The sequence below is a fragment of the Salmo trutta genome, chromosome 14 (assembly GCF_901001165.1).
Source record: "Salmo trutta chromosome 14, fSalTru1.1, whole genome shotgun sequence".
NCBI classification, from domain to species: Eukaryota; Metazoa; Chordata; class Actinopteri; order Salmoniformes; family Salmonidae; genus Salmo; species Salmo trutta.
This window is the reverse complement of record NC_042970.1, coordinates 61581446-61598814: the sequence shown is the minus strand read 5'-3', so window position 1 is coordinate 61598814 and position 17369 is coordinate 61581446. Positions and strand designations below refer to the sequence as shown.

The window sequence follows — 17369 nt, the reverse complement described above, 5'->3', positions numbered from 1 at the left end:
AGCCAATTCTTAAGTAAAAAACACACAAAGGTGGGCACTATCCTATAGCCTCTTACCACCCAAAACTTCGATTCATTGCTGTTGTAGCCTTGTTTTATCATTTTCCCGGACGCTGCCTTATGGGAATAATGCTCCACACGTATCCTCAACGGTTCCTAGACTTCCAGAAATTATAAACGTGCAGCTATTTTCTAAAATAACATCTAGCACTTAATAATACCACCCCCTGATATTCTATGATGGGCCGTGTTGAACGGACCCCAAGATAACGCTACATATTTTATTATCCAAATGTAAGATTAACACTTATTTCTGCCCTCACACACTCTAATTCACATTCACACACTACTGTTCCCAAAACATACTTCCCTCACACACGCTCGTATCACATTCACAGAAAACACAAACAAAAAAACAGGGGAATGAGACAGACGAGGAAAACCGGTTAGGGCTGTTTTTAGATTTCAATACCCTGTCTATATAAACAGGGAAACTCATACCATTATCAGAATATTGCCTAATTAGTGGTCCCACAACGGCTGTTGTATCCACACTGGGATATCGCCTACTGCGATTACGATGGTATAGATTATCTTCCATCTATCCAAATGTGCAAAACTACCTACAGAGTACCCATGTCTGCTATCTAACTTTGTAACACAGTCCCAAAATCCTATCTTACCTCATGTTTTCTAAGTATCAGGAATATCAAAACACGCACAATAACACCTAAAAATAGTAACCCGGGCCATACCTGTTAACACACTAAAAAACACATAACTAACACAATACGTTATAATTAGATTTCGCCAGGGCTAGTGTCCTTTCAGGTGTCACCGGGCGCAAGTCCCTCGTCTAATAGAACTTCGCCAGCACTAGTGCCCCCGCAGGGTGTCACCAGGCTCTGGTCCCTTGTTCCCACAAACCTCACCAGTCCTACTGTGATCAATTCAGTACTACGGGCTGGTCTTTTGGTTGCCCTCAACTGGCTAATTAACAACCATTCCCAAGGATACCTCACTTAAGAACACTCTTATCAACTCAGTCCTGCTAGTTACCTCAGCTGTGGCCCTCTTAAGGAAGAACTTGCTCTGAGCGTACCCTCAACCAGGGGCTTTTATTTCTTTCATCATTTTTTGTCATACACTTATTGATACATTGTCCAAGCCTACCTCTCTCTGAACTCTGGTATCCACCCAAAATCTATTTTTCAAGAGCGTCCTGGCCAAGATAGGCAGCGCCAAGTCATTACAAAAATTACAGACAAACAACATGAAAAACTACAAGTAATCTAGTAAAAACCATCGAATTCACAAGAGTATAACAAAATCAAAAACAGCAAATTAAAAACATTGACAGGTCAGGGAATCAGACTCAAGATCATTCATCAGTGATTTAAAAATACCAATCGGGACAAGTTCTTCCAGTATAAAAGTATTTTGTAAGGCGTTCCAAGACGGCACAGAGTACATAAAAGCCCTTTTACCAAATTCAGTTCGGACATTTGGAACAGTTAGCAGGATAAAGTCCAGCGAACGAAGAGAGTACCCACCACATTTCAGAACAATAAAAATGCCCAAATAAAAAGGTAGTAAACCCAAAATGGCTTTGTAAATAAAAGTATACCAGTGACTGAGCCTACGAGTGACTAGAGAAGGCCAGCCAACCCTGGTATACAAAGTGCAGTGGTGCGTAAGGGTTTTGCAGTTTTAAAATAAATCTCAAAGTGCCATGGTAAAGGGTGTCAATTGATCTCAAACACTGAGCGGAAGCATTCATATATAAAATATCCCCATAGTCTAGTAAAGGCATAAATGTAGCTGATACTAGCCTCCTTCTGGCTTCAAAAGAAAAACAAGCCTTATTCCTTAAAATAAAATCCTAAGTTTACCTTCAATGTTTTTGTAAGTTGTTGAATATGCATTTTAAAAGAGAGGCCATCATCAATCAAAATTCCAAGATATTTATATGAGGTTACAACCTCAATCTCCTTGCCCTGACAGGTAGTAATAGGTGAAAGGTTGAGGTCTATTTCTTGCTTTAGAAAACACCATTAGTTTAGTTTTGTCACTATTGAGGATAAGCTTCAATTGACACAAGGTATGTTGAACAGTATAAAAAGCAGTTTGCAAGTTCTGGAAAGCTTTTGTAAGAGATTAGGCACAACAGTAAATAACAGTATCATCAGCATAAAAATGAAGTTGCGCATTTTGGACAATTATTTATATAAATAATGAATAAGAGAGGACCAAGTACAGAGCCTTGGGGCACACCGCTACAGACAGACAGACAATTTAACAGACCTAAGCCCATCAAATTGAGTGCACTGAGTTCTATCAGACAGATAGTTAACAAACCATGCAACTGCATGCTTTGAAATACCTACACTCGACAATCTCTGCCTTAGTATAACATGATCAACTGTATCAAAAGCCTTAGAGAGATAAATAAAAAGTGAGACACAATGCTGTTTTTTGTCAAGAGCTTCAGTGATATCATTTAAAACCTTCATGGCTGCTGTAATTGAGCTATGCTTCTTCCTGAAACCCGATTAGTATATTGATAAAATAGAGCTAGTAAATAAAAACTATTTTAGCTGTTCACTCACAAGGGTTTCAAGTATTTTCACCAGGGGTGACAGCTTTGAGATTGGCCTATAATTATTTAAGAGTTGGATCTCCCCCTTTTAAAAGTGGCAGGACAAATGCTGATTTCCAGATCTTTGGAATTTCATTACATTCCAGGGTTAAATTGAACAGATATCTAAGTGGTTCAGCTATGAAATCCGCTGCCAGATTTAAAAAGCAGGGATCCAGATTGGGGCATCATAAGCCACTCTGCATTCATCCTGTCGTTATCTGCACGTGGGTTGTTGTCTTATCCCCACTCTGGCTTAGTTTCCCAGATGCAAGGATGATTTTGAGACAATGAGGGATTGTTCTACTCCTAAGCTATCTCTAGTAAAACACATTGTCTCTGTAATGCAGTCTTTAACTCATTTGTCAGCTCAAGCCATCTCCAGTGACCAGATTATCTGCAGGGAACTAGTGGAAGCCATCTCTTTACAGAAACACAGATTTAAACAGAACAGAAATGTCCTATTTGTTAAGTATTAATATCAAACAAATCAGGTAAATATGTAATGTTTCTGTCACAGTGCGGGTGCGTGTGCGTGTGTGCGCATGCATAGGAGTGGGACATGGAGAAAAAGGAATAAACAGAGAATACTGTGATGGAGCAATGAGAGAAGTGTGTGTGTCTTTGCTCATCCATTGCAGAATCATCCACTTGTATTATCCCAGCCATCCACACACAGTACAGACTAGGGTTAGCAACGCAACTCCTAACACAGGGTGACTATACACACACACACACAATCCTCTCTCTCGCTCTCTCTGCTATGCCTTCTCATGATTCACACAAGTTCGTAGAGCACACCAACAGCAGCATCACACATGGCGTGGCCACATCTCGGTTCCACAGAGTGGTCATTGATTTCACACGTCGGAGCACTGTTAGACACACAGCACAGCAGATAGTCCACGCAGCCCCAACCCTGATCTCATCTCGCCAGCCCACACTATGTAACAGGGTTCTTCTTGTCGATATTACTCTGGTCTCACTGACATGGGCTGCAGAACGTACAGTGTACAGTCAAAATCAAATCAAATCAAATGTATTTATATAGCCCTTCGTATATCAGCTGAAATCTCAGTGCTGTACAGAAACCCAGCCTAAAACCCCAAACAGCAAGCAATGCATGTGAAAGAAGCACGGTGGCTAGGAAAAACTCCCTAGGAAAAACTCCCTAGAAAGGCCAAAAACCTAGGAAGAAACCTAGAGAGGAACCAGGCTATGAGGGGTGGCCAGTCCTCTTCTGGCTGTGCCAGGTGGATATTATAACAGTTGAAACTGGAGCAGCAGCATGGCCAGGTGGACTGGGGACAGCAAGGAGTTATCATGCCAGGTAGTCCCGAGGCATGGTCCTAGGGCTCAGGTCCTCCGAGAGAGAGAAAGAAAGAAAGAGAGAAAGAGAGAATTAGAGGGAGCATATTTAAATTCACACAGGACACCGGATAAGACAAGAGAATACTCCAGATGTAACAGACTGACCCTAGCCCCCCGACACATAAACTACTGCAGCATAAATACTGGAGGCTGAGACAGGAGGGATCAGAAGACACTGTGGCCCCATCCGATGGGGCCAAACAGGCAGGATATAACCCCACCCACTTTGCCAATGCACAGCCCCCACACCACTAGAGGGATGTCTACAACCACCAACTTACCGTCCGAAGACAAGGCCGAGTATAGCCCACAAAAATCTCCGACATGGCACAACCCAAGGGGGGGGCGCCAACCCAGACAGGAAGACCACAGTCATGGCCAAAAGTTTTGAGAATGACACAAATAATTTCCACAAAGTTTGCTGCTTCAGTATCTTTAGATATTTTTGTCAGATGTTACTATGGAATACTGAAGTACACTGCTCAAAAAAATAAAGGGAACACTAAAATAACACATCCTAGATCTGAATGAATGAAATAATCTTATTAAATACTTTTTTCTTTACATAGTTGAATGTGCTGACAACAAAATCACACAAAAATAATCAATGGAAATCCAATTTATCAACCCATGGAGGTCTGGATTTGGAGTCACACTCAAAATTAAAGTGGAAAACCACACTACAGGCTGATCCAACTTTGATGTAATGTCCTTAAAACAAGTCACAATGAGGCTCAGTAGTGTGTGTGGCCTCCACGTGCCTGTATGACCTCCCTACAATGCCTGGGCATGCTCCTGATGAGGTGGCGGATGGTCTCCTGAGGGATCTCCTCCCAGACCTGGACTAAAGCATTCGCCAACTCCTGGACAGTCTGTGGTGCAACGTGGTGTTGGTGGATGGAGCGAGACATGATGTCCCAGATGTGCTCAATTGGATTCAGGTCTGCGGAACAGGCGGGCCAGTCCATAGCATCAATGCCTTCCTCTTGCAGGAACTGTTGACACACTCCAGCCACATGAGGTCTAGCATTGTCTTGCATTAGGAGGAACCCAGGGCCAACCGCACCAGCATATGGTCTCACAAGGGGTCTGAGGATCTCATCTCGGTACCTAATGGCAGTCAGGCTACCTCTGGCAAGCACATGGAGGACTGTGCGGCCCCCCAAAGAAATGCCACCCCACACCATGACTGACCCACCGCCAAACCGGTCATGCTGGAGGATGTTGCAGGCAGCAGAACGTTCTCCACGGCATCTCCAGACTGTCACGTCTGTCACATGTGCTCAGTGTGAACCTGCTTTCATCTGTGAAGAGCACAGGGCGCCAGTGGCGAATTTGCCAATCTTGGTGTTCTCTGGCAAATGCCAAACGTCCTGCACAGTGTTGGGCTGTAAGCACAACCCCCATCTATGGACGTCGGGCACTCATACCACCCTCATGGAGTCTGTTTCTGACCGTTTGAGCAGACATGCACATTTGTGGCTTGCTGGAGGTCATTTTGCAGGGCTCTGGCAGTGCTCCTCCTGCTCCTCCTTGCACAAAGGCGGAGGTAGCGGTCCTGCTGCTGGGTTGTTGCCCTCCTACGGCCTCCTCCACGTCTCCTGATGTACTGGCCTGTCTCCTGGTAGCGCCTCCATGCTCTGGACACTACGCTGACAGACACAGCAAACCTTCTTGCCACAGCTCGCATTGATGTGCAATCCTGGATGAGCTGCACTACCTGAGCCACTTGTGTGGGTTGTAGACTCCGTCTCATGCTACCACTAGAGTGAACGCACCGCCAGCATTCAAAAGGGACCAAAACATCAGCCAGGAAGCATAGGAACTGAGAAGTGGTCTGTGGTTACCACCTGCAGAACCACTCCTTTATTGGGGGTGTCTTGCTAATTGCCTATAATTTCCACCTGTTGTCTATTCCATTTGCACAACAGCATGTGAAATGTATTGTCAATCAGTGTTGCTTCCTAAGTGGACAGCTTGATTTCACAGAAGCGTGATTGACTTGGAGTTATATTGTGTTGTTTAAGTGTTCCCTTTATTTTTTTGAGCAGTATATAATTACAAGCATTTTATAAGTGTTAAAGGCTTTTATTGACAATTACATGAAGTTGATGCAAAGAGTCAATATTTGCAGTGTTGACCCTTCTTTTTCAAGACCTCTGCAATCCACCCTGGCATGCTGTCAATTAACTTCTGGGCCACATCCTGACTGATGGCAGCTCAGTCTTGCATAATCAATGCTTGGAGTTTGTCAGAATTTGTGGGTTTTTGTTTGTCCACCCGCCTCTTGAGGATTTACCACAAGTTCTCAATGGGATTAAGGTATGGGGAGTTTCCTGGCCATGGACCCAAAATATTGATGTTTTGTTCCCCGAGCCACTTAGTTATCACTTTTGCCTTATGGCAAGGTGCTCCATCATGCTGGAAAAGGTATTGTTTGTCACTAAGTTCATCAGTTCATTTGCATGGCAAAGAGGGACTTTGCAATTAATTGCAATTCATCTGATCACTCTTCATAACATTCTGGAGTATATGCTAATTGCCATCATACAAACTGAGGCAGCAGACTTTGTGAAAATGTAATATGCGTCATTCTCAACTTTTGGCCACGACTGTGTGTATATATATCTCTCTCAGAGTGTGTGTGTCAGCGTGTTTAAAAGAAAGTCCATGTGTGAGAGTGTGTATGTGTGTTTCAAAATGGCAACCAAGCCCTCAAATGGGATAAGAGAGAGAGAGAGAGAGAGAGTGTGTGTGTGTGTGTGTATGTATGTATGTATATATATGTATGTATGTGTGTGTGTATATATATATATATATATATATTTATTATTTATTATTATTATTTTTGTATTTATGTTATATCTGTCTGCTTGTGTGTATTGCAAACAGTGACATGAGCGGCAGCAACAGGCAGGCACTGAACCACTCAAGGGGCAGGGTCCCTCCTCACTCCCCCCCCATCAGAACCATGAACTCACTGAACCGGACCTGACAGAGAGAAGAGAGAATGAATAGGGGGGAAAATGGAGAAGAGCGATGGGAAGAGGGCAGAGCAGAGAATCATGGAGTGCAGCTAGTCTAAAGACAGTTAAAAGAAGAAAATAGACAAAGTAAAGTTCAACAGACACTTGATCAGAGTCCAACATTCATTGTTACACCTATTCTTGACTTCTGGCTCTAAAACATTTGACATTTTCTCAACAATTGAACTTAATCTTGTTTTAATAATAAATACTAGGTATTGGCTAATTTGCGTTCCTCTGTGCATGTTATGAGCAGTTTTACTCATTGAGAAGTTGCACATAGCTCCAATACCTACAGCATACAAGGCCTTATGTTAGCAAGAATATGTGCTTATTGCCAAAATAGATCAAGCCATAAATCTGGGCACTAAATTGTATTATCCTTGGATGACGTCCTTGGATGAAGGAATGTGAATGCAGCGTCTCATTGAGAGGAAATGTGTGTGTTGTGTGTGTGTGTGTGTGTATTGTCTCTGGTGTGTGTCTGTGTAACGAAGCACAGTGTCCGAGACCGAGATGGTGTTAGCCCATGAATGGAGGATTGTGTCGGGGCATTCAGGGCTCCTGCAACTGGAGAGGCTGGTACAGCAAGAGACGGAGAGATACTTTTTTTTCTCCTCTCCCCCTTCCCTCGTTCTGTTAAAGCTTGCACAAGACGCTGTTTTATCAAAACCTCCGACCTTGGAGCATCAGCATCAGAACTTAAGCGCTTCTTGAAGGAATCAGGATAGAAGGGTGTCATCTGGATTTTGGTTTTGCCTACCAAGTGAGGTATGTTGTGGTTTTGGAGAGCTTTCATGAAATTTTGCATTTGATCTTATTAAGTTGTTTGTAAGTTGGCTTAAGATTCTATTCATGTGTCGTTTTAATTGGTTCCATTATGCAGTACTGTTTCATTCCCTTGTTGTGTAGTGACTGAACAGTTTTTTTTTTCTGCTCGTAGGGAAATAGTTTTTCAGTCAATTGCTTTCTTTGGACACTATGGTATATAAAGGAACATGTTTGTTTTCTTCAGAAACGGTATCCTATAAAGTAGGCCATATTGATGAGTTATGGCTTGTTTGCCTTTAACAAACCTTTTTTTTCCTCCAGGATTTTGTCTTTGTTGTCTAATCCAGTACATCTTGCTCCTGAAATGGTCAAATGTCCTGCTCTATTCTGTCCGACCAACACACCAGGAACTCCACTTTAAATACAGTTAACTCCAAATAACTCTACTTAAATATTAATGAAAATAGTTTTAGAAACACTTTCAAGTGTAATTTTATCCCTTTAATCTTGACTCTAATCGTCTGTTTTGATACCTAATTTACAGTGATTTAGCGTGACACACCAAATATCATAAGCAGTCGTAAAAATATGACTAATATATAATATAGTCATGTCGCTTCTGCAATGTTATGTGAACTAGAGTAGATGGAAGTTGCACCTAGGATTTAGAGCTGGTCCTAGATCAGTGCTTAAAGACACTTCTCCCTCTACGCACAAAATCTCCAAATTATTAGCCAATCTCTCCCGTAACATTATGTCGGGCCTTACTTTCTCCACTCCTCCAGGTACCTTCAGGAGGTGGGCTACACGGACACCATCTTGGATGTGAAGTCCCAGAGGGTCAGAGCGCTGCTGGGCCTGGCTGGAGACTCCGGAGAGAGGCCGTCGGACAGGAAACCGGAACCCATGGTGAACGGCACTGAGCCATCTTTGCTGAAGGACAGCGGCATGATCAGGTGAGCAACTGCTAATGACTATTGCTGTTGTTATTGCTAAATGCTGTTGTTGTAGTTGGTGCTAAATGTATTGCCATCACTAATGCTATTGTTGTAGCTATCGCTAATGCTAGTGTTGTATCTATTGCTAATGCTGTTGTTGTAGCGATCACTAATGCTATTGTTGTAGCTATTGCTAATGCTATTGTCGTAGCCATTGCTAATGCTATCACTAATGGATAACTAGCATTCATCAAGGAAATCCAGTGAGAAACTGCAAGTGTAGAAGTCCTGCATTGTTTTTGTGTTCTCACTAACATCTGTCTCGCTTTCTCTCTGTTCTCTCCATCAGTAAACCTGACATGTCTGACTCGGCCACTGTCCTTGAGGCCTTCAAGTTCATAGAAGGCGCCGCCGCCGAGTTTAGCGACGAGGAGGACGACGAAGACAGCGACGGGAGGGACAAGACCATTATGAACTTGGCCACTGTAAGCAAGGACACACACACACACATTCATGATGTGACTTGGGCTTCTTCATGGGGCAATTCTAATTAGCCATTAGCAATATCATTCGCAATGGCTACAACAATAGAGTAACAGTTGGAACCCTATTGAATTAGCGACAGGCAGCAATAACAGTCAAGGAGAACCAGTAGCAGTCACAAGCCATGTTGGCTCATTCCTCCTACTTCATTCTAGGGTGGTGATAAAAATTAAGTGATACAATTTCACTTATGTTACAAAATACATTTTACCAAGACAAATATGATTATTCATGTTCTGAATCAGTGGGGTCTTTCTCTAACATATTAACATTATATTAAAAAAGTTAGAGTTTGTATCCGAATACATCCGATAATGAGCACCAATCAGTGTTGACATAGTGGTGCAGGTTTTCTCTTAACTTTTGAGGATTTTACATTTTGTGGTCGTCGTCTCCCAAGTTGTTTCTGTGGGTCACAAAAGGCGAAGTTAGCATGACACGAGCTGAATTAAATGTAAAAGGCTTTTAAAATAAAAAGCTTGCTATAAGCTCCATTGACATTTCAGAGAAGCTTGTTTTTGTGAGAAATCTTTAAACAGAAACACGAATTTCAAATTAATACGAAAGCGTATACTACAATATGAAAACACTTTGTCATGTCTCAAAATTGATTTACGTCTTCCCTACAGTTGAAGTAGGAAGTTTACATACACTTAGGTTGGAGTCATTAAAACTCGTTTTTCAACCACTCCACAAATTTCTTGTTAACAAACTATAGTTTTGGTAAGTCGGTTAGGACATCTACTTTGTGCAAGACACAAGTCATTTTTCATGGCTTTAGAAGCTTCTGATAGGCTAATTGACATCATTTGAGTCAACTGGAAGTGTACCTGTGGATGTATTTCAAGGCCTACCTTCAAACTCAGTGCATCTTTGCTTGACATCATGAGAAAATCAAAAGAAATCAGCCAAGACCTCTGGGAAAACTTTTTAGACCTCCACAAGTCTGGTTCATCCTTGGGAGCAATTTCCAAACGCCTGAAGGTACCATGTTCATCTGCACAAACAATAGTATGCAAGTATAAACACCATGGGACCATGCAGCAGCCATACCGCTCAGGAAGGAGACACGTTCTGTCTCCTAGACATGAACGTACTTTGGTGCGAAAAGGGCAAATCAATCCCAGAACAACAGCAAAGGACCTTGTGAAGATGCTGGAGGAAACGGGTACAAAATTATCTATATCCACAGTGAAGCCTCCTATATCGACATAACCTAAAAGGCCGCTCAGCAAGGAAGAACCCACTGCTCCAAAACCGCCATAAAAAAGCCAGACTACGGTTTGCAACTGCACATGGGGACAAAGATCATACTTTTTGGAGAAATGTCCTCTGGTCTGATGAAACAAAAATAGAACTGTTTGGCCATAATGACCATCGTGATGTTTGGAGGAAAAAGGGGGAGGCTTGCAAGCCGAAGAACACCATCCCAACCGTGAAGGACGGGGGTGGCAGCATCATGTTGTGGGGGTGCTTTGCTGCAGGAGGGACTGGTGCACTTCACAAAATAGATGGCATCATGAGGATGGAAAATTATGTGGATATATTAAAGCTGCATCTGAAGACATCAGTAAGGAAGTTAAAGCTTGGTCGCAAATGGGTCTTCCAAATGGACAAGCTTACTTCCAAATTTGTGGCAAAATGGCTTAAGGGCAACGTAGTCAAGGTATTAGAGTGGCCATCACAAAGCCCTGACCTCAATCCTATAGAAAATTTGTGGGCAGAACTGAAAAAGCGTGTGCGAGCATGGAGGCCTACAAACCTGACTCAGTTACACCAGCTCTGTCAGGAGGAATGGGCCAAAATTCACCCAACTTATTGTGGGAAATTTGTGGAAGGCTACCCGAAACATTTGAACCAAGTTAAACAATTTAAAAGCAATGCTACCAAATACTAATTGAGTGTATGTAAACTTCTGACTCACTGGGAATGTGATGAAAGAAATAAAAGCTGAAATAAATCATTCTCTCTACTATTATTCTGACATTTCACATTCTTAAAATAAAGTGGTGATCCTAACTGACCTAAGACAGGGAATTCTTACTAGAATTAAATGTCAGGAATTGTGAAACTGAGTTTAAATGTATTTGGCTAAGGTGTATGTAAACGCCCGACTTCAACTGTATTTATTGTTTTTTGTCCTGCGGGTTGAAGAAGAAAGATGACAAGTTCAACGGGAAAGTGAACATCTCAGGTAGCCTGTAGCCTTAATTCTTGCACAGAATTCAGCCTAGTTTATGCAATGCAATTTTCCCCGTTTTTGACCCCGTTTTTGATTGGACACCCTACTCATTCAGACCTACACTTTCACTCAACTCATTCAGTCACTCAGACCCCCTCTCCGACTCTTCAACCCTCTCTGTCTTCCACAGATGGTGAGGAAGAAGACGTCTTCGTCTCCCTCCTCATCCTCGGACTTGAGTGACGACCAGGACACGGAGGAGGCCCTGAAGGGCTTTGACTTCCTGGTCAGCCCAGATGAGATGGACGGCTCGCCTGATGTCCGGAGTGCTGAAGACAGAGGAGACTGGGGTGAGGGTTGGTTGGTTGATGAACACTCAAACTAGAATGGTAAAGTTTACATGTGGGCCAAAGTAACTTATTGGGGGCAGTGAGTCTACTAGTAGACCCAGTCAACAGTGAATGGGAAATGTTGACCGCGGATCATAATTGGAACAGTGGACTATAGTGGCCATAGTAGGACTATAGTGGCAAGTAAGTGGGGACAGGCATGTATTCTCAGGACACTAGAGCATAACAGGGACAGGAGGGCCCTGTATTCTCTGACCTAGTCTTCACACAAAGACACAGCTGGCCACCTAGCTACTGTGGCTCCTTTATCCCCTTCAGCTAACAGAGAACCCCCTTCACTCCCGTCACCTAGCAATGCCTTGTGTTTATCTCCACTCAATGACAAAAGGCATTCCCACGCAATCAGTGGGAATGCCTTTTTCACAGGTCAGGCAGCAGTCAGTTGTCAGCCAAAGAGGAACAGATGATGTGGGGTCGCTGGTTGTGTGACAGAGGAAGCCAGAGGGATCCAGTTGAAGGCATAGTATGCATATTGGAAGATAGCCTATGCTCATAGTAAATACTAAGTAATATGCTAGTGTAGACATTAGAACACGGCCACAACAAATGACCAATTGTCTATGATGCATTGACCCACTGACTAGATGTTGACAATCCAGTTATTTTTATAAATACTATATTTCAATAGTAGTTCATATAAATAATGGTGACTATTAAAAAAAAAAAGACTTCTTGTGTTATTGGGATAATTAGGTCAGCTTGCATGCGAAACGGAGTTGTTTGCATTTCTCTATGTTAACCATAATTGACGAATCCATGAGCTGAACACACAGCAAAGGACGGCTAGGTGGATGGTATTAAAGGTCCAGCGGCAGCGAGGCGCTTCGCTGATCAGTTACGAAACAGAGTTGTCATCAGCAGCTCTGTGCTCTCAAGTGTTCATCTCCTCCGCTTGATCCCACACACTGCCACTACAGACCAAGGATATATTTTTATTTTTATTTCACCATTATTTAACCAGGTAGGCCAGTTGAGAACAAGTTCTCATTTACAACTGGGACCTGGCCAAGATAAAGCAAAGCAGTGCGACAAAAACAACACCACAGAGTTGCACGTAAACAAACGTACAGTCAATAACACAAAAGAAAAGAAAAATAGGACGATCTATTCACAGTGTGTGCAAATGTAGAAGAGTAGGGAGGTAGGCAATAAATAGGCCCTAGAGGTGAAAATAATTACAGTTTAGCATTATACTGGAGTGATCGATATGAAGATGTGTAAGTAGAGATACTGGGGTGCAAAAGAACAAGCGTGTATGTCCTAATGGCACCCTATTCCCTATATGGTGCACTATTTTTGATCTGAGCCCTATGGACCATGTATGAGCATGCCTGCATCTGAAATTAGGAATAGTGATATGCTTATAGGTATAGATACAGATAACTCCCCCCACATTATTTGACATTTTTTGTTGAAATACATGATGTGTTGTGTTTATAGTTCTTTAGCCAGCTCACACTATAAAACCTACATGGTTGCTGCTTTTGATATATAGAACATTTCAAAACATGGAGTATTGTTGAATGGCATTGCATTTGTTTTGGGGGGGGGGTATTGAATGTTATTTGCATTGTCTTAACATTAGCATGTTATGCTGTTATTGACGTTGCGGCACAAAGGACAAAGCCTCGCAGAGACTGAGTGAGGCATGGCATGACGGCTGTTCACCATATGCTTTGTTGTCACCTGATTTGGCTGGACACAGCTTTCTTTGACATGAATATTTTTGAATACATTAACGCAAAAAATTTCAGGATTGCTGCCGGCCATCAAATTCAACATTTGATGTCAGCTGTTTTTTTTTGTCAGAAGCCAATCTGGCTTTTTACAACGCTCCCCCCCCCCCCCCCCCCCCCCCCCCCGAATCCTTTGTTTAATGGCAGTTTTGTGCATTTGTGTTTCCATATCGAGTGGCGCAGAGACGGTAACCCTCAGGCATGACTCTATTCTCCTGTTCCATCCCTGTCTGTTGTCATATGAGGAGAATTTTACCGATTCTCTTCCTGACTGACCCCAATGTGTTGACATCACCACCCCCCTATATTTGCTTTGAGAGAGGCCTGTAGAAAACATAAACTTGGGGCTCTCGGTGGTGGGGGGGGGAGTATTACAGCAAGAATTTCCATCACACACTTTTTTACATACTGCCGCAAATGGCAATAATGCAACATACTATACATTGCCGGTCTCAAACCGAGATCTTCCTGCCGTAGGCAAACTCGCTAACCACTGCACCAATAGGGGTAATAGACTTGGGGGGGGGGGGGGGGGGGTCATAGGCAAGTGTCTCTGCAATACATTTTACAGGCTATATATATTAGGATTAAAGAGGCCATCTTCACTTGAACCACCTTTTAATTTCATAACACTTTGGATTTGAGTTTCGTTTGGTCTGGTTCAATAGAAAGTTCTGGACACTGACCGGCTTCTCGGTTTCTGCCCACCCCCATCCCCCCCCCTTCCCCCAACCCCTTTCTTCGGGTGTAGAGAAGGAAGAGCAGTGCCCCATGCCCGAGGCCTGGGACGTGGACCAGGGCCTCATAGCCCAACTCAAGGAGCAGTACAGGAAGGAGCGCAAGGGCAAAAAGGGGGTGAAGAGTAAGTCTCAGGCCTCCCCTTCTTTCTTTCTCGCAATTGCTTTCTATCTCTTTCTTTTTCTTTGTCCTGGCGATAAGAGCTCTCTTTCTCTCTCTCGGGTTGAGGTCAACTATATCATGCAAAAATTATATTTAACAGACACGTTAAGCACGTTAGAGACACTTCCTCCCATCGCTTCGTTTTGGCGCTCCTTTTCGGCCATCTAGCACCCCCTTCTCTATGATTGTGTCTGTGCTTCTGTGTGTGGCTCCGTGCGTACATGTTAACAATTTAAGGGGATTGCAATACACTGCCTCTCCTCACAGTGCTCAGACCCGCGCAGGACAATTTGATCACTCTTGTAAGTGATCGATCACTATAACCACATTCACTATAAGAAAAGTGCACTGTGCTGCATTTCTAACCCTCTCGCTGTATCGACCTTACTCATTGCTGTTTTAAGTTGCACCCATAGAAATATAATTACTAAAAAGGGCATAGCCCATCAGACCACAGCAATTTGAATGCACCCTTGCGGGTACACTCAGTATGGGTGAAATGGCTTACCCATTATGGCCTCATTGTCTTGAATGGGTGTGCCCCTTCTAGTAATTCTATGTCTATGATTGCACCATCCTACACTTGAGACATTCCATCCCGCTTCGTCGTGTTTGTACCTGTCTTTATTATGCCATAGGTTATCAGCTGCACCTGTGTCTTTTTGTATGTGTGATGGTTCCTGTTTTCTGTCTCTGTATTTTTCAACCATTCCAACTTCTTATTTTCTCTGAAAGTATGCCGGTGTCAGTGACTTAACGCTCTCCTTTCCTCCCAACTTAAATTGCTTTCATTGTTCTATGAGTTATTTCTATGTTCTAGCTACGAAGTCGTCTTTCACCAAGCATCAGCCATGGACCTGCTCTTCAATCTGCTTATTTGTGTCTTCAATCTTGTAAAGTTTGAGTATTTAAAAAAAATTAAAAAAATCTTTATTTAACTAGGCAAGTCACTTAAGAACAAATTCTTATTTTCAGTGACAGCCTAGGAACAGTGGATTATCTGCCTTGTTCAGGGGCAGAACGACAGATTTTTACCTTCGATCTAGCAACATTTCAGTTACTGGCCCAACGCTCTAACCACTAGGCTATCTGCCGCCCCTGAGTAGCAGTGCTGAGCTAGGATCAGGTTCCCCTGTCCATAAAATCATATCAATTATTATCTAAAAGGCTGAACTGATCCTTAATCAGCACTGCTACTTTATGATGCTTTATGAATACGGGCCAAGTTATCTTGTCCGTTCTCTGCATCACTTTTTGATTTTTGATTGTGTTCAATCAGCCTTCCAGCAGGGGTCTCCAACTCCCAGCTACTTGGAGTGCAGGCTTTTGTTCCAGACCAGCACTAACGCACTTGATTCAACTAATTATGGTTCAGACTGAAAAATGTGGATTATTTGAAACTGATTAGTAGTGCTGGGCTGGTACAAAACCCTGCGCACCCAGTAACTCCAGAGAGCCGGTGACCCCTGCCCTACAGTATTTAAGATGAGGATTGCGTGCCCTTCTACTCTAAGATGATGACCTTCCATTCTCCTCTCCTTGTCTTCCTTATCCCTCTCCTTTCTTTCTTTGACTCTTCTCCTTCCTGATCCTCTCTGTATACTGCTACTTCTCCTCTTCCTCCTTCCTCCCTCTCCTTCTTTGTCTCTACTCCTTCTCCATGATTCTCTTCTCATCTTCCTCCTCCTCCCAGGGCCTAACCGGTCCAAACTGCAGGACATGCTGGCCAACCTGCGAGACGCCGAGGACCTCCCCTCCATGCAGCCCCCCGTGACACCGCCCTCCCGGCCCAGCGTCCCCAGGCTCAACGAGCACGAAGTGGGCCACCCCGAAGAAGGTAAGACGAGAGCTTAATTGTCCCCAAAGGGTTTGAATTTACCCAGTGCACAGTTTCCAAATATGCACAGTTGGACTGTAAATAATTTCATTTACAAATTGACAATTGTACACAACAATATCTAATAGGCCCAAATACCAGTAGTAGTCGTTTAGTGTTTTGACTTCTGTTTGTCCATCTGTTTAATTTTTTCCTACTTGTCTGGTATCAGCCTGTCTAATTTGTTTGTCTGGCTCTGTCCCTCTGCCTGGTCTGTCTGGTCTGTCCATCTGCCTATTTTGTCTGGTCTGTCCATCTGTCCGTCTATCTCATTGTCCATCCATCCGTCCCAGTGGAGGCCATGACATTTCCGCCCACGTCAGGGAAGTCGTTCATCATGGGGCCGGACGAGGCGGCGGAGAATGAGCTGGGCTTGGGCGAGCTGGCGGGCCTCACTGTGGCCAATGAGGCAGACAGCCTGGCCTACGACGTGAGTACCCACATCTGCAGGGAAGGGAGGATAAGGAAGGAAGTGAGGGGGGGAGTAAGGGGGGGGCGAGCTGGCAAGGCAGCTAGCAATGAATGAATAAATGAATGAAAACCTTTATTATGATCTAAACAACACACTTTATTGCCCCAAAGGGAATTTTATTTACATATCAAATTTTATTTGTCACATGCGCCGAATACAACCGGTGTAGACCTTACAGTGAAATGCTTTCTTACAAGCCCTTAATCAACAATGCAGTTTTAAGAAAAATACAAACAAAAAAATCTGAAATAAAAGTAACAAATAATTACAGAGCAGCAGTAAAATAACAATAGTGAGGCAATATACAGGGGGCACCGGTGCAGAGGCACCGGTTAGTCGAGGTAATTCAGGTAATATGTACATGTAGAGTTATTAAAGTGACTATGCATATATAATAAACAGAGTAGCAGCAGAGTAAAAGAGGGGTTGGGGTCAATGCAAATAGTCTGGGTAGCCATTTGATTAGATGTTCAGGAGTCTTATGGCTTAGCGGTAGAAGCTGTTTAG

General features: G+C 43.2%; 1 protein-coding gene across 2 annotated transcripts in view; it reads left to right on the top strand.

Moving 5' to 3' along the window:
* Positions 1-17369, top strand: part of LOC115208533 (striatin) — an 87699-nt gene that overhangs the window by 60323 nt on the left and 10007 nt on the right. The window contains exons 5-10 of one of the 2 annotated variants that reach the window (XM_029776662.1): positions 8591-8761; positions 9093-9228; positions 11659-11818; positions 14366-14476; positions 16208-16351; positions 16684-16820. In XM_029776662.1, coding sequence (XP_029632522.1) covers positions 8591-8761; positions 9093-9228; positions 11659-11818; positions 14366-14476; positions 16208-16351; positions 16684-16820 — 859 coding nt within the window. The remainder of the gene's footprint in view (positions 1-8590; positions 8762-9092; positions 9229-11658; positions 11819-14365; positions 14477-16207; positions 16352-16683; positions 16821-17369) is intronic. The other variant, XM_029776663.1, reaches the window with a different exon arrangement.